The sequence below is a fragment of the Crinia signifera genome, chromosome 3 (assembly GCF_055691185.1).
Source record: "Crinia signifera chromosome 3, ASM5569118v1, whole genome shotgun sequence".
NCBI classification, from domain to species: domain Eukaryota; kingdom Metazoa; phylum Chordata; class Amphibia; order Anura; family Myobatrachidae; genus Crinia; species Crinia signifera.
In genome coordinates this window covers 12,506,495-12,529,720 of record NC_139219.1, presented here as the reverse complement: position 1 = coordinate 12,529,720, position 23,226 = coordinate 12,506,495, and the positions used below count along the sequence as shown (strand labels likewise).

General features: G+C 46.3%; 1 protein-coding gene across 1 annotated transcript in view; it reads left to right on the top strand.

Moving 5' to 3' along the window:
* Positions 1-23,226, top strand: part of GTF2A1L (general transcription factor IIA subunit 1 like) — a 58,583-nt gene that overhangs the window by 22,806 nt on the left and 12,551 nt on the right. Inside the window, exon 6 of the mRNA XM_083175276.1 lies at positions 5,994-6,844. Within this exon, the coding sequence (XP_083031402.1) occupies positions 5,994-6,844 (851 nt within the window). The remainder of the gene's footprint in view (positions 1-5,993; positions 6,845-23,226) is intronic.

Here is a 23,226-nt window from a genome sequence, read left to right as displayed (position 1 = left end):
GACCAGTGTGTCTGTAGAAGTTCCCATTGCTGTCTGTTACTTTCCTAAGCACAGTTTGGAATTTACAAGTGACCTTCCTTTCAATACAACTCAGGTCACCCAACCTGGTAATTCAACCTGGGTTATAAGTCGGGTTAAGGCGTGGACACACGCATCGGTTTGCATTAGATTTGATGTTCGATTCCGCATTAGATCTTTCCATTCAATTTGGCAGTAGATCTGTACTTTTACATTCGATTCGGTATCGATTTCACAGTGTACACATTCGATTTAAAAGATTGCATTCGATATAGTCTTACCCGCACAGTCTATTTTTTTTTCGATTTAGACAAAACGGGAGCACACATCAATTCGATTTTGCTTCTAGAAGCAAAATCGAAAACATGTCAAAATCGGAGTGTGTGTACAACCCATTAAATCCGGATTGCCCTGTGTATAATGGGCGTCCCGGGCTTAGTGTGAAAGGGTTGGTCCCAGGATCAAAATCCTGGGTCCTACCTGGGATAGTCATCTGAAAGAGCCCCATGTAATGCCCAGTACACATTGTCACACACTGTAATGCCAAGTACACATTATGCCGCACACTGTAGTGACAATTACACATTAGGCCACACCCACATAATGCCCATTACACATTAGGCCACACCCATGTAAAGCCCATTACACATTAGGCCACACCCACGTAATGCCCATTACACATTAGGCCACACCCATAATTCCCCCAGTAGTAACCCTACGCATAGACCCCTTGCAGAATTCCCATGTTAGTGCAGGTGAGGAGAGCAGTCACCGCCGTGGCCCTCTGTGGTGTGTGCTCAGCTCCTATGATGCTGAGCAGCTCATACTAGCGCAGATGGACATTTGAAATATGGCGCAAGCTCGTGAGCCAATAGGTGCTCTCGGTCCAGCAGCCAGTCGCTAACTACGACTGCCAATCAGTGAGCTCAGATGGGCTTGTGGGAAGCCGTGATATTTCAGATGTCCGTCTGCACTATTGTGAGCCCCCCAGCAGCACACCACACAGGGCCATTGCGGCGTGCGGTGGTGAAAGGCTATAATATAATTATTAACAGCCCCCTCCCTGTAGTGGTATTATTTAACAGCACCCCCTCCTCCTCATCTGTAATTAGAATTTCTGCATCCCCCACTCCCCTTATATTAACTTTTTATTACACCGTCATTTGTTGGTTGGCACATGGCTGCATGTTGATCCCGGCTCCTCACTGCAGTGCTCAGATCAGACAGAAAACACTTCCTGTCTGACTGAGTGCAGTGTATTCTGAAACCTTGCCCCCCAGTGCACTCCTCCGGCAATAGTTCTGTCCTTAATATAATGTATTATTGCTTTCTAACATTAAGGGGGGTATTCAATGTGAAGGTCACGGCAGTCGAGCTTGCTCGACCGCCGTGACCCAGTACCATTCTCGGTTAGCTCGACCGAAAACATCAATGTCCCGCCTGCCATGGAGCAAGAAGGGGTTGCGGCCGGGAAGAGACGAGCTGCAGCCGGCAGCTCGTCACTTCCCGGCCGTTCTCGGCAGAACGAGCCCGACAGCTTGTGGTGTCGGGCTCGTTCTGCCGAGATACCCTGCTCAATGCTGTCGGGGAAGACCGCATTGAATAGGGCCCGGCGGGCATCTCCCCCTCAGGAGATGCTTGCCGGTGATTGAATATCCCCCTAACAATCCAAAGTTATTAGGCTTTGATATGATTTACTTGACATCTTCCAAGAAAACCAACCTTTTACTGCTTATTCCTATTATAACTGAATTTAGATAGACTAAACATATTAAAACAGAAAGTACAACCAGAGACCGATGAAAGTCAAAATAAGAATGTTATTTGTGCTTTTCTCCTGTCCTATAAGATTGTTAGGGGAGGAGTTTGCGGAGTCCTAGCTGATGCTAAGCAGATTTAGCACCTCTCTCATCCTGGTTTTCTCTCCCAATTACTCTGGTGTGTGCATTTACTGCACTGGTCCAATGAAGACCATAAGCGACAAGAGGCGTCTTGGAAAAAATGCCCAGTACCATTGTGGCCACTTGACCCGTATATTTTCTTCTTGGTTCTACACCACAATTGATAGATTTACAGAATATTCTTAAACTTCTGATTACCAGTACCATCTTATCAATATATAATTTGCTGCTTTTTATAATGGGAGAAAATTAGTATTGAACAATTAAGTTCAAGTTATCATTGGTTTGGCCCTCTGACACAGTTCAGTTTTTTCATGTGGCCCCCTATAGAAATTAATTGCCCACCCCTGGCCTATCATGCTTGATTTGACCATCTGTGTACACTTCAGCAACACAGACGCAGCGTTCCCATAACACAGACCACCGTGTATTGGGATAATCACTACCCGCACATTTTAAATACAGGCCGAAAAAAACACCTAGGTCCTGGAACTTATTGCGGATTCTATCGGAGAATTCAATTTGCCATTTTTAAAAAAAAAAATTCTGCAGCTAATTAATTCCTGTGGGAGTAATTAAAATGGCCACAATAGCATCCATTATCAGGGATTTTGTTTCAGCTCCCCTAAGGCAGGCAAAACAAAATTCCTGATAACTGCCCTTTTTTTTTTTCCTGCAGCCACGAATGCAAAAATATATTGATAGGGTACTTATTCCAGAACCTGTATGTTTTTTAAGCTAACAATGGGATTTTTTTTATCTGGAAAAAAACACAATGGGCAATATTCGACGGTCCCATTTTCCTTTTTTTTTTTTTTTTTTTCGGCGAGGTTCACTTTTTTTTTTTTGGGTGAGAAGGACAGTCCTCCCTCCAAAAATGTTCATCGCCCTATTCAACGCTCCTGGTTTGCCAAAAATAAACGGAGAGCTTTGCCCTGTTCGACTTGGTCATCACCGTTGTTCGCCGTTGTTTTCTTATGGTACATTTGGGTGGGGTGGGGGGTGGGGCGGACTTGCCTCTCCGTTTTCCTCTCGGCATGTTTTTTTAGGTGAACTGATCTTACGTACTTATAAGTCTATTTTCTTATTATTTGAGGGATCTATATTATTTTGGTACTTGTTTCCTAGCACGGCGCCAGCGATTTTAATTGCTGGCATCGGGACCTAAAAAATTGCGTTATGAAAAGGTCGGAGGACGCATACCGCCGCCCCTCGCGGGCTCGCTGCGCTTGCCACGCTTCCGGTTAGCATCAATACTGGGGTGGCCATTAGAGTGCCTATACAATAAAAAATCGGGGCCATTGGCCCTTTTAACATTGTCCCCTATGTAAAATCGCGTTGGTCGCATCGCATGCCATTATAATGGCATGCAATGGTCGCGATCAATGCGATTTTGTCATTGACGGCTAATTTAACATTACTCCCTATGTAAAATCGCGTTGGTCACATCGCATGCCATTATAATGGCATGCAATGGTCGTGATCAATGCGATTTTGTCATTGACGGCTAATTTAACATTACTCCCTATGTAAAATCGCGTTGGTCGCATCGCATGCCATTATAATGGCATGCAATGGTCGCGATCAATGCGATTTTGTCATTGACGGCTAATTTAACATTACTCCCTATGTAAAATCGCGTTGGTCGCATCGCATGCCATTATAATGGCATGCAATGGTCGCGATCAATGCGATTTTGTCATTGACGGCTAATTTAACATTACTCCCTATGTAAAATCGCGTTGGTCGCATCGCATGCCATTATAATGGCATGCAATGGTCGCGATCAGCACGATTTTTTTATTGACGGGGGGAAAAAAGGCTAAAAATAGCAAAATATCGGGTCGGTCGCGTCAATCGCTTACCTTAAGTTACCTTAACTTAAGGTATGCGATCACCCACGACGGGCGCCGTGCTAGGAAACAAGTACCATTATTTTTTTCTTTAGAATATATATTAAACAATATATTTTGACAACCCCCCCATGATGCATTTTTTTTCTCACTGTATATTCTACCCATGATTCACCTCAGTTATTACCCATAATTCACCTATCCTACCTTATACCTTCGTTTGGACTTTGAGGACATACACAGTTTTTCACACATCAGCTGCTATAGAATAGTTTTTTTTGGCAAATTTGCATTTTTCTGCATATCTCCGCAATATTTGAACACTGCCTACAACAGCTCAGTCTGCCTCCTCGTACGCCGCATTGAGCAATGCTCGCCGTCAGGGGCGGCGAGCTGCTGACGCGTTGAATAGGGTGAGCAGGAGGCATGGCAGGGGGTAGAAAAAAATGGAGAATGCACAGCGAACGAAAAATGGAGAACTCTGTGCCGCGCTCACCGGAGCATTGAATCCTGCCCACTGTGTTTAAAAAGAAAAAAATTGCGATAGTCATATATATATTTTTTTTATTTGTGAAAAATATTGGGAATAATTGAATCCCCCTCTATATGTTTTCACCTGAAAACTGGTAAAAACGGGCGCTAATTGCAGTGAAGACCTTTTTTTTAAATTACTGGTGGGACATGAATTATGCCCTGTGTGTTTCCCTCTATGGTCTTATCTTTAAAGCAGTGGTTCCCAAACTTTTTTGAATCACGGCACCCGAGAGCATCAAAATATTTTCAAGGCACCCCTAGGCCAAATGCTTCTTATTGAGAAATTCAGAAAAAAAATATGAAATGAAATGCATTGTGTGTATATGTCACAGTTATCTGGTGAGGGACAGGATTGGCTTCTGTTTGTCCACATATATTATGATTGGCAGCCACCAGCACTGGTTTTGCCTGGTACATTGTCCATAAATAATATGAATTGATCCTGGTCCACCAACCCAAGGCTCCCCTGCAAGTGTCCTGAGGTACCCCAGGGAGCCTAGGCACACAGTTTGGGAACCACTGCTTTAAAGGAACAAAATAAACCTGTGATTTGCTGTAAATGACAGTCCTAGCTTTTCAGGTTTTGTTATTAAACATAAGATTTTCTAAATGTTCTCAGGGCTGAATTTAGATTTTGGGGGCCTGGGGTGACAGTGGGTTCCCCGAGATCCAGCCTGAACATATTTGATGAAGGAAGAATCCCCGCAATCAATAACCCCTCAGCCCATCCCTCCTTCTTGTTCTCCATTCTATAAATGTCATATACTGTAGCTTAGTAATTAAATTGTATCGTGACGGTATGCTGTCATGTACAGCCAAGAGGCTATGAACACATAAACTGGGTTATTAGCTGTTAGTAGTATTTTGTATCACACAGCATTAATCCAGGATAAATTTGGCTGATCTCTAAGATTGTGTATCGCATTAAACAAGCTGGAATGGTTGCAGTAACTGAATGCACCCAGAACACTGCTGCCTGTCAGCCTTATATGGACGCAGGTAGAGATGACTAAGCATCTGCAGCTTCTGATGAAGCTTTGGACTTGAGGTGTAACTCACGGTCCTCGCTGGTCCTGTGTCACCGTTTGCAGATTGCCTGCGTTTGCGCGGGGTCCGATGTTTGCGCCGTGCACCTGCGCATTTCTGCACATGTGCGGGGGTGGGGGGTGGCGTCTGATGGCCCCATTAGCGTATGGGAACGCCTGTTTCATGGGTGTTGCTGAGAATGCTGGGTGTTCTCATGTTCTCACCGAATGTCAGCTGCCCGCCCATTTCCTTCCCAGCCTGCATGCATATGTAAGATTGCAACCTTACATATGCATGCACCTTCCACATCTTTCGATAGTGGCCGACCATCGAATGATGTGGGTGGATCCCACTAGGCTGCGATTGGATGTTACTGTGTAACATTTATTCACCGGCCCTGCGTGCGAATCGCACTTGCGAATCGGTGGTGGCAGCCACGAATGCAAAAAATACATTGATAGGGTTACTTATTCCAGTAACCTGTATGTTTTTGAGCTTAAATGGGACCTAGACACTGTCAACCTAATGGCCGCATACTCAAAAAAGTACGATCACTCTGCAGATTTACACTGTATACTAATTAATTGGAGGTCATTCTACTCTCCTCTGCATAGAACTGATATGATTGAATACACATATTTTTATCTTTTTTTAAACTTAGGTCAACTTTACAAAGTGACTGTGCCAGTAATGGTAACCCAGGCCCCCGGAGCACCCAGACTCCTACAGCAGACGGTTCCGCAGTACTATCACCACGTTAACCAGCCCCCCAGATCGGCAACAAGCAGCCAGTTCAGCGGGAGTGTCCAAGTTGGGCAAAAATGGCCGCAGCAGCAAGCGGCTCCCGTCAGCAAGCCGCCTGAATTCACAAATAAGTATGAATCCAAAAACCCTGTTAATAACGCATTCGGGAATGCTAACGGACAGTCGTTCATTCAGCAGACTGTTGATGTGCAGAAGCAACCACAGCAAGTGGCTCCTGTTGAATTCACAAATAAGTATGAATCCGAAAACCCTCTTAATGACGCATTCGGGAATGTTAATGGAGAGTCGTTCATTCAGCAGACGGTTGATGTGCAGAAGCAACCACAGCAAGTGGCTCCTGTTGAATTCACAAATAAGTATGAATCTGAAAACCCTCTTAATGACGCATTCGGGAATGCTAATGGAGAGTCGTTCATTCAGCAGATTGTTGATGCGCAGAAGCAGCCACTAGCACGTAATGTGCTTAATCAGCCATTGAACAGTTTAACAGAAAATAATTTGAATGATTTGCCACCATCGCTGTTTAGTCCAAACCAGAGCGAATTATCCTTGGCGGATAACTCTGCTTCTGTGCTCAATAACCTAAACGTGAGTCCGACAGTTCAAGGGCAGCCAGCAAATGAGAACACAAGCCTCTCAACATCACAGGTTGCTGACCGCGACGTTCAGCTGATATTACTGGATGACGACGACGATGTGAATAAAAATACAACCTTGGACAACATCGGCATAAATGGATCGGATATGGTGAGTAGTTGATCTTTTGTGACCCAATTTCTATGTCATCTTCTGCTTTGTACTACACTCGCTCTACAGGTTTGGAGTCGACACCTTATTCAGGTATCAATTATGTGTATGATTTTCAAAACCATTTTATTTCATCCTAATGTTCAATTATACAACGCACATTCCTTACCTCCATCACGGATATTACAACTTTTTAATACTCGTGCCAGTATTTCGTGCCACACCGTGGGGCGATGGCTGGTGGTGGTATGCTGTCCTGCTGAGGATGAATTAGTGTAGAGGAGAACGACCGGTCATCTAGAAGTGTGTTATACCCACTACCTGATGAGAGCAGGATCGTCGTCCACGATACTGTCAGGTACACTATGCAGCAGAGGGTATCTAACCAGCAATGGAAGGTAGGATACAGTTTGTATGATATGCCTTTGATCTGTCCCAGTCGTTAACCGATTGGCTTTAAGGGTTGTAGGATTTACTTTCGGGCCTCTTTATTGTTGATGATCAATGTAGATGCTACTGTATGTCAAGTGTCTCTCCACAATGGCGCACATATGAATAGTGCGGAGCTGTCTCCATGGTTACTCACAACTGCTGCTTACTTGGGATTACAGTCATATAGAGGTAACGCTCTCTCTGTGTATCTTAATGCTACCCTACCCACATACAAGTGATCCATTGACAATTGCTCTTTAGTAACTGTTGAGGGTCCTTGATAACCACAGTCAGCCAACACCATTATATTTGGCATTTTTTCTGGCTGTATATGATGTGCCTCAATGCAATGGCGCATATCAGATTAACATGGGCAGTATACTGTTGAGGGGGGTCTCATTGATATGCACATTCGAGCAAAAGAGATGCTTCATCTAAGCCTGGCTCATTAGTGTCAGGCGTCTTCCACCGTATGGTGTATTGATGCTAGGATTACGAGGACACATATATACTCCTTGCTGGCAGATACCCAGCAGTACTATATTATGACCTATGGAAGAAACTTTGATAGATGTAAGAAGCGTTGGGGAGAAGCGGTATCAGAGCCGTTGTGTGAGCTTATGCCACATCTACCCCGTGTACTCTGTGACGAGATGAGTGCTGCTTATGTACAAGATAGCACGCTGTATGTATGAATGGTCAGTACCACTGACTGCTGCGACACCTGCAGCTATAGATATTGACAACTGCAGGTGTCGTTGTCCATACACTGCAGCAGGAACAGTGTTCTCCCTGGCTGCGCCGGCTCAATACAGGCACAAGCAGTAAAAGGTGATAAGGTTAGCGAAAGTTACTGACGTACGGGCACAAGAGGGAAGGGGTGGGTGGAGTTGTACATGCACAAGCGGGAAGGGGGTGGGTGGAGTTGTACTTGCACAAGTGGGAAGGGAGGTGGAGTTAGTGAAAGTTACAGTACAGGCACAAGCGAGAAGAGGTGATACGGTTAGTGAAAGTTACTGGCACAAGCAGGAAGGGGGGGTGGTGGAGTTGTACAGGCACAAGCAGGAAGAGAGGTGGAGTTAGTGAAAGTCAATAATGTTGTACAGTCACAAGCGGGAAGGGAGGTGGAGTTAGTGAAATTTACAGATGTACAGGCTCAAGCGGGAAGGGGGTGGAGTTAGTGAAAGTTACAGATGTACAGGCACATGCGGGAAGGGAGGTGGAGTTAGTGAAAGTTACTGATGATGTACAGGCACAAGCGGGAAGGGGGTGGAGTTAGTGAAAGTTACAGATGTACAGGCACAAGTGGGAAGGGGGTGGAGTTAGTGAAAGTTACAGATGTACAGGCACAAGTGGGAAGGGGGTGGAGTTAGTGAAAGTTACAGATGTACAGGCACAAGCGGGAAGGGAGGTGGAGTTAGTGAAAGTTACAGATGTACAGGCACATTCGGGAAGGAGGTGGAGTTAGTGAAAGTTACAGATGTACAGGCACAAGTGGGAAGGGGGTGGAGTTAGTGAAAGTTACAGGTGTACAGGCACAAGTGGGAAGGGGGTGGAGTTAGTGAAAGTTACTGATGATGTACAGGCACAAGCAGGAAGGGGGTGGAGTTAGTGAAAGTTACTGTAGTATAGGCACAAGCGGGAAGAGATGTAACGTACAGTAAAGGCCCATACACACTCTGCAACTTCCAGAGTTAGTGAAAGTTACTGACGTACGGGCACATGCCTAACTCTGGACATGCAAAGATTGCACTTACCAAGGTATATTCAGATTTCTGGGGCATATCTACTGTACACTTATTGTCAGTGTTCATGAGCATACCAGTGCTTGATTGCCAGGATCAACTCCTGGGAGAAGTGAATTCTAAATGACCCCAGGCCAGGCCACTGTACATTCACAGCAGGTCACGCACTTGCTGCAAATAAACATAATTGACTGTGTCAGGGACACTTGGCAGCTGCGATCAAACAGCCAGGAAATGCTCAGGTTCTTGGCTATGTGAATACTGTGATATCCTGTCACAATGATCACAGTAAAAGTTAGTTATAAATAAATTAAGCGCTGCGGCTGGTCTCTCCCGCCTCTCAGAGCTTTTGTTTCCGGTGAGAGAGGGCTCCGATTTGGCTTATTTTCTCCCAGTAGGCCCCGTTTTATAACTCCCAGCTGTAGTTTGTTTTCTAAGTTGTTTGTTAGTGTTTTGGATGATGTTGTTAGTGTTTTATGCTCCGTACAGACGAAGCGATTGGTCGCTGAGGGATATTTATTCTTCGGGAGATGTCAGGGGCCACAGGGATAGCAGTGGGTAGAGAGCGGGTGAGCGAACCATTCCAGTACCAGAAAGGTTAAACTTCTCGGCTGCAGCAAGCCAGGCTCCTCCCCTCCTCTACCCGCCTCCAGGCCCAGCTACTTTCAGTTTTAGATTTGCTGGCAGGAGCCAACGCTTCGGGCACGGTGGCTCGCTGCGCTTGCCACACTATATATAAAATCAACTCCATGCGTAGTTGGATAGTAGGGGTATGAAAAAATGGGGTGCATTTAACATGGGAGTCCAGATAATACATAAGTACCGATTTTTCTTATTTTTACACTGACTGGTGACAAGGCAGCAGCGCTAGCGGTCTGTTAGACCCCCGCACTGCTGCACCATCACCCGGGCCCGGCAGCCACACACAACTCATGGTGCGTGACCGTGGCTGGCATCGGGACACTTCTGGACAGGTAACTTTGCGCTCCCAGCTGGGAGCGCACACGAACGGCGGCTTTAACAGCCTGGCTAGGGGGATCGCCGGGCTGCACTAGCAGGTGGCTGGAGAGGTCCACCTTCCGTCCCGCTGGACCACGCATGAGTCAATATTCCCTGGTGGCCTGCACACATTGCAAGGCTGGCGTCCCCCAGCTTGTATCTTTGCGCCTGAGAAGCCCCCTGTGGCAGCTTCCTCTCAGGAACCTGTCTGGACCCAGTCCCTTAACCAGGTTATGTCGCAGTTAGTAGACAAGTTCTCATCTGCACCACCCCTGCGGCCGGGACCATCCGCTTCTCTGGTGTGCGCCCCCCTTGCGGAGGAGCCTGCCAGGGCGCGTGCTTTGACCACCTCAGTTCAGGGCATCCAAAGATCCTTAAAGGGAAAACATGGAGGCCGTAAGGCTCCGGTCAGGGGGCCCCTTCACTCGGACCCCTCCTCCGTCAGGAAACTGATACAGACACTGACGAGGAGGAGGGACAACTTGATGATGACCAGGATGATGACAATGCTGACCATGATGAAGCCCCAAAGAGTGACATTGCGGCACGCATCGATGTAGGGGACCTGGTAACAGCTGTCAGAGACTTCTTAAATTTACAAGACACTTCTGAACCCCCTCGGCCTTCTAGACCTTCCTTCAAGCGTCCCAAATGGAATAAAGATGCAGTTGTATCGTTCCTGTTGTCGCTCAGATCCCGTACCGTGCAAGCTCAGGATCCATATCCAGGTGTTCCACAGTCCGCTAAAGCTTTCCGATGTCCCAGAAGTCTCATTAAACTGTCATAGCGAAACGTTTCTGGAAATGAATATAGTCTAGTACATAAAAGCACATTGCCGTCCAGGAGATGCCGAGCTGCAGTAATTAAATCATCTTTCACACAGTAATGAAATAAATCAATAGAAAGTTATGCAGGATACGGATATGGCTCTTAGCCACTGTGCGAACTGTTTTTGGATAGATGTTTTTTTATTTTAACTCTCAAAGGCTCCGTTCAGTTTCATTTACTGTAACTCTTTGCTTTGTAATTTCCGTATCGTTTTACTTTTAACGGTAATCTGTGCAATTTACTTTTTTCATAGATTTTAGTCAATAAGTATTGATGGCAGTATTGTAATTGTATTGCAGGAACGTTGTTTACCGCACCTCATGGTGTTATTATGTCTTATATACTCACATATTAGAGGGAATTACATGTAGTACTACCACATGCTGTTGTACTGAAGCCAAAGGAGGGTTTTCATTTGCATTTATATCATTTGAGCATCAAAGAAGTTTGTCTAGTTCTCTCCAGGGTATGCAGCCAATTTACCGACTGTCCCAATACCGACCACTGTTGACCGACTGTCAAATATTGGCACTCACCCATTTAATGTGTTGCCGTTAACGACAGAGAAGGGTGCTGGAAACAGCCATGGATTGTTGAATCCACGGGCGGTTTTCGACAATCTGCTGCCGTTTCACCGATCCACTGAATTTCCGACACTAGACAGTAAGAACATTGAAATTCGACTCCTGTAGGATAAGACAAAAAACGAGCCGGAATTCTGACTGTCGGGATGTTCGGACAGTCAGAATCCCAGTTTCAATACCCCCCATGATGTCTACACGAGTTTCTGATGTTTAATAAAACAAAGAAACAAAGCAAAAAAAAATAAAAACGACTTAGATTATAATACGGTGCAATGTCGACACAGACACTCCCCCTTCCCTGGAAAGCTCATGTTGAGTTTTTGACATGTCAACATGGTAAATGTCGGCATTTTGATTGTAAATATGGTCGAAATGTCGATACAAATTTGAACGTGCCTGTATTTGAACTTTCGGTCAATAGTGGTCGGTATTTTGACTGCCGGTATTTCTACTGTCGGTAAATCATACTGAACCCCTCTCCAGAGTGATACAGTAGCTGTTATCCTCTAAAAATGCCGGCGTCCCTCACATTTGTTATATAAATTAAAATAAAAAAATGTGTAAAAAAGATTATATTTCCTACATAAGGTCATACATTACGGGTTAAAATTATGAATAAAAATGTTTGCTTGTTCGTACCTATTTTGACAAATTCACTTGGCACTCTCTCACCCCACTTTGGTCCTGACAGCTGGGACGCTCACTCACCTTGTCTGTGTTCTCTCTGCATTTGGCACTGCGCCGTCACTTTGCACATGGGATAAAAACACACTCGAGTTGCTCATTAATGATCTCCGCAATCAGCCACCTACGGATCCTAACTGCCTATTCCAAGGCCTGAGTTGCAATTCTCACGTCTTGTACTGCTAATTATGACATCCCGGCTCGCAATGTTATTTTGTCTAGTGCGACAAAGCCACCTTGCATTTGTTGTGCTAGAGTCTGTTCTCTATTGATTTTACAGTTTCCGCATTTTGCTTATGACACCTGACCGCCGCTATTGTCTGACTATAAGCCTGAAAGGAGGAATACAGAGCCCGCCCCCTCTTCCGTATTCTGAGCCCGGTGTTTCCAGCTATTTTTGGCTTGCTAGCGTGCTTGGTAACCCTCAGGCGGGTGCTTTAAGAAAGCTATACTTTTATTTTTATATATTTTTATGCTGTGATATTTTATTTTTTAACTCGCAAAAATATCAGCGCTGAATCAAATAATAGCCATCATACAGAACACACAGAAATTGTACTTTTTAGTTATTTATCATTTCTTTAATGTTCACTGTCATGTTGGTGAATAAAGCAGGGTGAAGTCCGTCTTATGGCAGTATTCCATTCCGGCTTTTACCACAATTTTAGCCTGATGGTATTTTCAGGCTATCAAATCCTAGCATGTTTTTGGGCCATAACACATGGGATCTGGGATAAGTTCCTGGACCCGTGTGTTATGACAAAAAAGGGTCTGTAAGGGCTGATTATTAGGATTTTGCTTCGTGTGCCCGAGGCATGCGTAGCGGAATCCCCCATGAGTTCCGACTGTCAGAGCTTATTAGATAGCCCCGGCCTCGGGAATTTACCGTGGCTAATAGGACACCCCCTTATTACTGTGATAATCACACACATTGCCTCCTGCTGCTCCGTGGCGGTGACTGGGAACATAACTGCAATGGGAGAAGATGGTCTGTTTTGTATACCTGTGGAAGAGATGGCATCAGGATGATGTATGGGACGTATGCAGGATGGCGGAGACAGTGCGATGCTCTGGGCAATGTACAGCTGGGATACCTTGGGTCCCGTCATTTATATGGATGTCACTTTTGCACATAGGGCTGATTCAGTCCTGCTTGCTGGGCTTTGATTCCGACCGAGCATCGGAGGGATGTGCTGGAAAGGCAAAACCGTGCAATAAAGGCCCCAACCTAAAACTTATACCCCCTTTCCACCAAAGTACCAGATTCAACATGAGACTTGCAACACTGTTCAATCTGGGTTAGACCCAGGGCAGACCCCATCCCCACTGTGGCTCCGACCCCGGTTATTCCCACATGGTGGCTGCAGTCTATCTTCTCTTGGAGGTGACCTCTCCAAAATGCCGGGAAATCCGGTTCTCCCCACACTGTAAACTGGACCAAGGTTGGAAGACCCGGGTTACCCACCACACTGCAGATCCCCCAGGTCCTTTCCAGGCAAAACTCTACTAGATACCCAGGAAGAATTGGCAGGTCACTTAACCTGGGTTTGTTTTTTGAGCGAGCAGTTTCTGCTGATAACAATCCCAGGTCGATGTGCGTTTATGTGTAAAAAAAAAAAAAAACAATGATTTTCATGTCATTGGAAAGGGGTATTACAGGACTTTAAGGATCTGCTGCAAGATAGAGGAGACCTCCTGAGGTCTTGTGGAGGGACGAGTCAGCGCTGTTTTTTCCGCACAAGGTGGACCTACACTATATTTAGGCAGCGGGTTTTAATGTTATTACTGATTGGTGTTTGTATTAAAAAAAGGTACTTGTGTATTATCACGGCACCCATCGCATATCACTAATTAAGGTATGCAATGGGACCTGATTTCAGCCTTTCCCCAGAGTATACAATTTTAATATCGCGTCGCATCGCATGCCATTATAATGTCATGCGATGCGACGCGATCATGCCCGATTTGGGCTTATTCCCATGTTAAATGCTCCCCCAGACCCGATTTTTAATTGTATCCCCACCCTGATGGGTGGTAATGAGTATGTTAAATGCCCCCCCATTGTTAATGTGACCCCACTATCAACGCCAACCCGAAGCGTGGTGAGCGCAGCCAGCCCGGGTGGGATGGTGGTACTCGTCCTTTGACCTTTTCATAGCCCCACTATCCACGTCGGCGTGGAGTGGATTTTATAAAGTGTGGCGAGCCCGAAGCGTGACGAGCGCACGCAAAATATATGTGAAGTCATCCGCGTCCCCTCGCTGCGCTCGCCACGCTTCGGGCTCTGTGGCTCGCTGCGCTCGCCACATGCGATTTTTGGTTGTATAATGCCCTACAATGGAAATCGTGGGTGCCGTTATAATACACAAATACCCAAAAAAATAAACTAGTATCTGTTTTCTAGTTATGAGAGAAGTGTCTTAAGTTGCATTGTTATATGGTTAATTATATTTCTCTACCGTCCAATGGGATACTGGGCTTCACTACTATGGGGATTGAGACCTCCGCAGGAGAGACAGGCACATAAAAGAACTTTCAGTGTGGGTGCACTGGCTCCTCCCCTCAATCTCCCTCCACTAGTCAGTTTTGAAAAATGTGCCTCAGGAGAGGCAGTGCTTCTGGATGCTCCAGAGTTTTTTCCACATTTATTTTCAAGTTTGTTATTTTGGGGCGCTGTGGTGACCACACAGCTGTCCTGCTTCGTGGGTGTCAGGGGAAGGGTCAGTCCCCGACCTCTTCAGGTGCAGAGCTGACCCTGCTACAGGACAATCCAGTCCTGCGTGGGACTTGTCACCGCACAGCATTGCGCTGTAGCGAGCAAGTCCCCTAGCCGCCGCACACCCCTGACAGGTCTGAAGACATCGGTGGTGAGTACAGGCTGGGGGTCCCACAAGGGGTCCCCGCAGCCATTTCTGGTGCGGCAAGACGACGGCTAGTAATGGCGGCTCTCCAGCAGGGACCGCGTGAACACCGCGTCTGATAACTGGCATAGGGGTGCTGCCGCTGGACCACCAGGGACACCCCTCAGGGTATAATGTATGATATATATTTTACACCTTTAATAATGTCAGTATAATTATATGTAAGCGCCAGCTCCGTGTAAGGGGGCGGGGCTTCACTCAGAGCGGGACCAAGCTCTGCTGGGCGCGCGCTGTCACTTCCTGCTTCTTCACATGCTGCCAGACTCCATTACAGGGCTCCTCACTGGCGTGGTGGATCCGGGTACTTGCAGCACGGCAGAGACAGCAGGTTTTTTATAGCGATTTAGCGCTGCTGCGCTATCTAGCTTAGTCAGACACTGTGTTGTTTATATCACTGTGTTTAGCGTTACCAGCTCACCCAGATCTGTGAGTTCAGGTTAAGGGTGCACTTGGCTCCCCAATTGCTCTGTTTTTTCCCCACTGTTTAGTTACAGACACAGCAAAGCACATAGTCTGTTTTCACTCAGAGGAAACACATCCAGCAGTGTGTGCACGTGTGTGACTGCGTGGGGGTTGTGTTTGTTACTACAGACATTGTAGTACTATCTCATCATGGTGAAAAAGTTCACTTGTATGGTGTGTAGCACCAAGTTTGTGCCCAAGTCACAGTCCCAGGTTACTTGTGAGGCTTGTATGTCACCACAGCCCAGTAGTGCTGACACCCAGATCAGTGGGGTTCCCCCACAGCTTGCGGGGCAATCGCAGGCAGACGAGCAGGAGCCTGCGTGGGCCTCCAACATAAAGACCTTGTTGGATTCTGTGGCTTCACAGCTTTCCACTAACACTCAGCAAACGCAGAGGGTTCAGAGGGAATTGTCCATGTTGGCTGCCAGGGTGGATATTCTTCATACCCAAAATGTACCTCCTCCGCCCGCACAGCCTCAAAAGAGGCAGGCTACTGCTATGGATCCTGACACAGATGAGGACGATGAGGACATATTGGAGGAGGGTGAGGAGCAGGGTCTGCAGGAACCAGCTCCTGAGACGGCAGTACATGGTCCCGAGCCCCTTATCAGGGCCATTAGGGATGTTTTAGATCTCCCAGTAGAGGCATCCACAGAAGGAGATCCTTTCTTCATGACTCAGAAGAAACAGCCAGTGTACTTCCCTGAGCAGGCAGAGTTAGAAACTGCTTTCAGGGCTGCATGGCAAAACCCTGATAAGAGGTTTACTCTTTCAAAAAGGTTCACAAATGCATATCCTTTTGAACCTTTGGGCAGAAAGAAATGGGAGGAGCCACCGGTAGTGGACTCCTCTGTTTCCCGCCTCTCTAAGAAGGTGTTGTTACCAGTCCCAGGGGTATCCACCCTTAAGGACGGGGCGGACAGAAGGCTGGAAGCTACCCTCAAGTCCATATATACGGCTAGTGGGGCATCCCAGCGTCCAGTTTTAGCCAGCTGCTGGATGGCCAAGGCTATTCATACCTGGTCAACCCAGATTCAGGAAGGGTTGTTGGGTGACATGACTGTGGCCCAGATAGGGGACAGCCTGCGTCACATTCAGGATACCGCAAAAATCCTGTGCGAGGCACAAAAGGAATTGGGCGCAATTAACGCGCGCAATTCAGCCATGGCGGTTTCAGCCAGACGGGCCTTGGGGCTGCGGCAGTGGTCTGCAGATGTAGACTCAAAGAAGAGTGTGGAGGGTATTCCCTTTACAGGAGAATGGCTGTTTGGCAGTGAATTAGACGGTTGGATTTCCAAAGCCACGGCAGGAAAATCTACCTTCCTTCCATCAGCCCCCACGGTTGCAAAGCGTACCTTTACAGGTGCTTCCCAGCAGTCCTTTCGTGGGAACAGGTTTCGCCCCAAGGCTAGGGGCGCCTCCAATGCCAGCAGGGGCACGAGAGGCAAGTTTAGGAAGCCTAACACCTCCAACACCCAGGACCGTCCAAATGCCGCGACTTCCTCTAAGCCTGCAGCATGACGGGGTTTTCCCGCCACGAGACTCTCTCGCGGTGGGAGCGCGATTGTTGCATTTCAGCCATGTGTGGGACGCCTCGGGTCTGGATACCTGGGCCAGAGGTCTCATTTCTCTAGGTTACAAGCTGGAATTCGACAAACCCCCTCCCAGACGATACTTCAGGTCGGCACTTCCAGCATCCCAGGAAGATCAGGTGCTCCTTCAGGGGGCCATTACCAGGCTGCTTCAGTCTCAGGTAATTGTACCGGTGCCAGACACGGAGCAGGGCCAGGGATATTATTCCAACTTATTCCTGGTACCGAAGCCAGACGGCTCAGTAAGACCCATCCTGAATCTAAAGTCACTGAACCCCTTCCTGCGCGTGTTCAAGTTCAGGATGGAGTCCTTGCGCTCTGTGATCGCCAGCCTAGAAAGAGGGGAGTTTTCTCTTCTTGCTTGAAGCCCAGGTGCCTGACCTGTTAAAGGGTCCACAAAGTGCAGATAGTGTGCTGCATGATCTGAGAGTGGGCCACTGTGGAAAACGTGCAACTGGAAGAAATTACAGAGGAAGCGGACAGATACAGGTGTGAGGACACCAGGAGTGTGACACAGCTGCAGGAACAGATAAGTATCAACTTTCTTATATTTTGATAAAAATTAACTTGTAGTGTGTAATTGCATTGTAATTTAACTCTCTACTGTATACTAGGGGGTTAGTCGCAGGGAGGTAGATAAAATGGGTGGGGCCCTGATTGAGAATCTCACTCAGTGCATGTTGTGCAAGATGTATGCGCACCTGGAGCAAGAGTCCCAGTGCGAATACATCTGCACGAGATGTGAGCGAACGTCCGCCCTGGAAGCCCAGGTCACTGATCTAGAGCGGACCGTTCAGCGACTGAGGGATATTTCCAATCTTGAGCAAAGCCTAAATAGAACGGTGGAGGAGTTGCAGATGGGGTCACTGGTAGAGGAGGAGGATCAGGTAGCCAGCTGGGTCACGGTTAGAAGGGGAAACAAGAGGGACAGGAGGGACAGGAACGACATCTCTGATCTATCACACCCGAACAAATTTGCCCGGTTGGACGAAGTTTCGGGGGAGGATAGAGACGAAATGACGGAGCTGGAGGAGACGGCTCCCTCTAGCAACCAGAGGAGCGGTCCCTCTAGCTCAAACGGGATGACAGTTAGTGAGGTACCAAGGCAGATAGTGGTGGTAGGGGATTCCATCATTAGGAGAACAGACAGGGCAATCTGCTATCGGGACCGCGATCGCCGCACGGTTTGTTGCCTCCCGGGTGCTCGGGTACGGCACATCGCGGACCGAGTCGACAGATTGTTGGGAGGGGCTGGGAGCAACCCGGCGGTCTTGGTGCACATCGGCACCAACGACAAAGTCAATGGTAGGTGGGATGTCCTCAAGAAAGAGTATAGGGAATTAGGTAAGAAATTAAAGGCGAGGACATCTAGGGTAATTTTCTCGGAAATATTACCAGTGCCACGTGCTTGCTCAGGGAGGCAGAGGGAGATCAGGGAGGTAAATGTGTGGCTTAAGGATTGGTGTAGGAAAGAGGGATTCGTGTTCATGGAACACTGGGCGGACTTCTCGGTCAGGCGCCATCTTTTTTGCCGTGATGGATTGCACCTGAACGAGGAGGGGGCTGCGGTGCTGGGGGGGAGGATGGTTAGAGGGTTGGAGGAGATTTTAAACTAGGCGACGGGGGGGTGGGGGCAGCAAGACATTATGGGACCATCAGGGAGAGAAGCCGGACTGGGATCAGGAATCATATGGGGGAAGGAGATGGGGGGGGGGACGGAGACATAGACAAAGTCCTGGGACATAACAAGGGTATAATCGGGGGTAACTCTCAGGGTGCATCAGGAATGTCATGTAATAAAATGTTATGTTGTAACAGTCACGTTATCCCATTACAGTTCTTAGGTACAGATGATCTTAGTATACGGGAAGGAGGGAATGACAGAGGAAGAATTCCCGGAACTATGGAGAGGGCAGGCAGTGTGCATGGTGGGGAGGCCTGTAGAGAGTCTATTGAAGGGGAGAGGGGAAAGAGGAAGCTAGTAAAGAATTCAAATGGGTCCTGGGGTGAAACTAATCACAATATTAGAGCCATATCTAAAAATAAACATAAATTAAAATGCTTACTGGCTAATGCAAGAAGCTTAGTGAGTAAAATCGGGGAACTTGAAACGGTGATCAGTAGGGATGACTACGACATCATTGGTATTACAGAAACATGGTGTAATGAGTCGCATGACTGGGCATTAAACATGGAGGGATATACACTCTACAGGAAAGACAGGGAAATTAGAAGGGGCGGGGGTGTGTGCCTATATGTAAATAATAACTTAACATCATGTGAGAAAAATATGAGCACAGACCTGGAAGACGACAACTCGGAGACAGTGTGGGCAGAGATAACCGACAATAATAAGAAACCAAAAAACAAATTTATAATAGGGGTATGCTATAGACCACCAAATATAAATGAAAGGGAAGAGTCTCTTCTTTTAAACCAAATCAAACAAGCATCAAATCAGGGTCAGGTATTAATTATGGGGGATTTTAATTTACCCGACATTGATTGGGAAAACGAAACAGGTAAATCAGCAAGAAGCAATGGGTTCTTAAGCTTACTTAAAGACCAGTTTATTACACAAACGGTAGAAACTCCAACTCGTGATGAGGCGCTCTTGGACTTAGTATTAACAAATAACACAGACTTAGTTTCAAACACAAAAGTAATTGAACAATTAGGGAATAGTGATCACAATATGGTTTCACTGGAAATCAACTTCAGTAAATTACATCAAAAAGGATCTGCAAAAATACTAAACTTCAGAAAAGCGAACTTTGAATTATTCAGGGAAGCCCTAACAGGAATTGGGTGGGAAACGGTTATGGAGGGAAAAAATGCAGAGGAAATGTGGGATACTCTAAAAAAGGTGCTTGATTCACTAACTATTGAATACATTCCTAAAGTAACTAAAGGTAAATTCAACAAAAAAAAGCCACCATGGTTGGACAAAGAAGTAAGGTCAGCTATCAACAATAAAACCAGAGCCTTTAAATTCTATAAAAATAACTTGAATGAGGAGGCGTTCGCAAAATACAAAGAATCAAACAAAACTTGTAAAGGGGTAATCAAAGCAGCTAAAATATTATATGAAGAGTGCATAGCCACTGAAAGCAAAACCAACCCAAAGAAGTTTTTTAAATACATAAATAGTAAACGTTTAATTAAGGAAAACATAGGCCCACTAACTGATACTAGTGGAAAAAGTGTTACTGAGGACAAGGGAAAAGCAAAACTGTTAAATGAGTTCTTCTCATCAGTATTTACTAAGGGAGAGCAGACTGTGGAACGAACATTTACCACAAACGGGACAAATAAGCCAGATCTCATTGTGGATTTCACGCCGAAGGAAATAATACTGAGGCTAAGCAAACTCAAAACAAATAAGTCACCAGGGCCAGATGGGATTCATCCGAGGGTATTAATGGAATTAAGGGATGAACTAGCTACCCCCCTACATTATATCTTTAGCAAGTCACTATCGTCAGGTATAGTACCAAAAGATTGGAGAATAGCAGAGGTAGTGCCAATATTCAAAAAAGGAAAAAAGGAAGATCCCGCTAATTACAGACCCGTTAGTTTAACATCAATTGTGGGTAAACTATTTGAAGGATTTTTAAGGGATGGTATCCAGGAATATTTAGATCATCACCGTCTACTCAGTACTAACCAACATGGGTTCGTGAAAAATCGTTCATGCCAAACTAATCTACTAGGGTTCTATGAAGAGGTTAGCAAAAACCTCGATAATGGAAATGCTGTAGATGTGATTTTCCTAGATTTCGCTAAAGCATTTGATACTGTCCCACACAAGAGATTGATTAATAAAATGGAGAACCTAGGATTGGGTGAAAATATCTGCAGATGGGTAGGGAATTGGCTATGTAATAGAGAACAAAGAGTGGTTGTGAATGGTGCCGTATCAGATATGATACCGGTACTAAGTGGAGTGCCCCAGGGTTCGGTTTTGGGGCCCATTTTGTTTAACATTTTTATTAACGATATTGGGATAGGGTTACTCAGCAATGTATCCATCTTTGCGGACGATACAAAACTTAGCAAAGTCATCAAATCACCAGAAGATGTCACCATGCTTCAAAATGATCTTGCAATTCTAGATGAGTGGGCAAAAAAATGGAAGATGAGGTTCAATGTAGATAAATGCAAGGTTATGCACCTTGGGAGACACAACCAGTGTGCAAGTTACAACCTTAGCGGAGAGGAACTGGGTAATTCCATACTTGAAAAGGATCTAGGAGTCCAAATAGACAGCAATCTAGGATGTAGTGCCCATTGTAATGTAGCTACAAAAAAGGCCAACAAAATTCTGGCATGTATTAAGAGGGGAATGGAAACTAGGGACTCAAGGGTAATTATGCCACTATATAAAGCATTGGTGAGACCTCACCTAGAGTACGGAGTACAGTTCTGGGCCCCACACTATAAAAAGGACATCATAGAATTAGAAAAAGTCCAAAGGCGTGCAACAAAGCTTATTAGGGGAATGGAGAATTTAAGCTACGGGGAGAGATTAAGCAATTTGGGACTATTTACATTAGAAAAGAGACGTTTAAGGGGGGACATGCTCAACATGTACAAGTATATCAAGGGCCAATATAAGGAACTGTCACACACCCTATTTTCTACTAGAAAGGAATCTAGGACGCGAGGGCATGAGTATAGATTAGAAGAAAAAAGATTTCATTCAGCTAGTAGAAAGAATTTCTTTACGGTCAGAACAGTCAAACTCTGGAACTCTCTTCCCAGAGAGGTGGTAACGGCTGGCTCATTAAATGCGTTCAAGGCAAAGTTGGACAAACATTTACTGGAGAAAAACATCCATGGGTACAAATAAGAAATATAATTTGTCTGTAAAATACCAGAACCTACCAAATCAGCAATGGATATCTATACCAGGTTGAACTAGATGGACGCAAGTCTTTTTTCAGCCTTACCTACTATGTAACTATGTAACTATGAGTTCCTGGCCTCTATAGACGTCAAAGACGCCTATCTACACATTCCTATCTGGCCCCCACACCAAATCTATCTCAGGTTTGCCTTGGGGAACGACCATTACCAATTCCGGGCGTTACCTTTCGGCCTGTCGACAGCCCCGCGGGTTTTCACAAAGGTAATGGCGGAAATGATGTCACTACTCAGGCTCCGAAGGGTGAATGTAGTGCCATACCTGGACGACCTGCTAATAAAAGCAGGGTCGGCGGAGGCTTTAAGCAGTGCTCTCAATCTGTCCATACAGGTTCTAAGAGACCACGGATGGATCCTAAACATGCCCAAATCATCGCTGGTTCCAACCCAGAGGATGGTTTTCTTGGGCATGATCCTGGATACATCAGAACAAAAAGTTTTTCTGCCGATGGAGAAGGTCACTGCAATACAACAGCTGGTCAGGGAGGTCCTACAGTCACCTCTGGTACAGATCCATCTTTGCCTCCGGCTTCTAGGCAAGATGGTGGCTTCATTCGAAGCAATACAATTTGGCCGCTTCCATTCCAGGACCTTTCAATTGGATATTCTGACAAAATGGTCCGGCTCCCCCCTGCAGATGCGCAGAAGGATTGGCCTTGCAACAAGAACCAGGATCTCGCTACAGTGGTGGCTAGATTCATCCAATTTGTTGGCAGGCAGACGGTTCCAGATCCAGGACTGGATTCTGGTAACCACGGACGCCAGCCTGAGGGGCTGGGGAGCTGTGACACAGGGAGTCCGCCTACAGGGTCGATGGTCTCCACTGGAGTCAGGACTTCATATCAACAAGCTGGAGTTGAGGGCGGTCTACTATGCCCTGTTACAGGCAGCTCCATTGTTACAGGGAAAGGCGATCCAGGTCCAGTCGGACAATGCCACCACTGTGGCCTATATAAATCGGCAGGGTGGTACCAAGAGCATGCCTTGCATGAGAGAAGCGTCAAAAATTCTGTCCTGGGCGGAACAGAATGTCCAGGCCCTGTCTGCCATTTTTATCCCGGGGGTCGACAATTGGGAGGCGGACTTCCTGAGTCGTCACGATCTTCACCCGGGAGAGTGGGGCCTTCACACTCAAGTGTTCAATGCCATAGTGGATCTGTGGGGGCTCCCTCAGATCGACCTGATGGCCTCACGATCGAACCACAA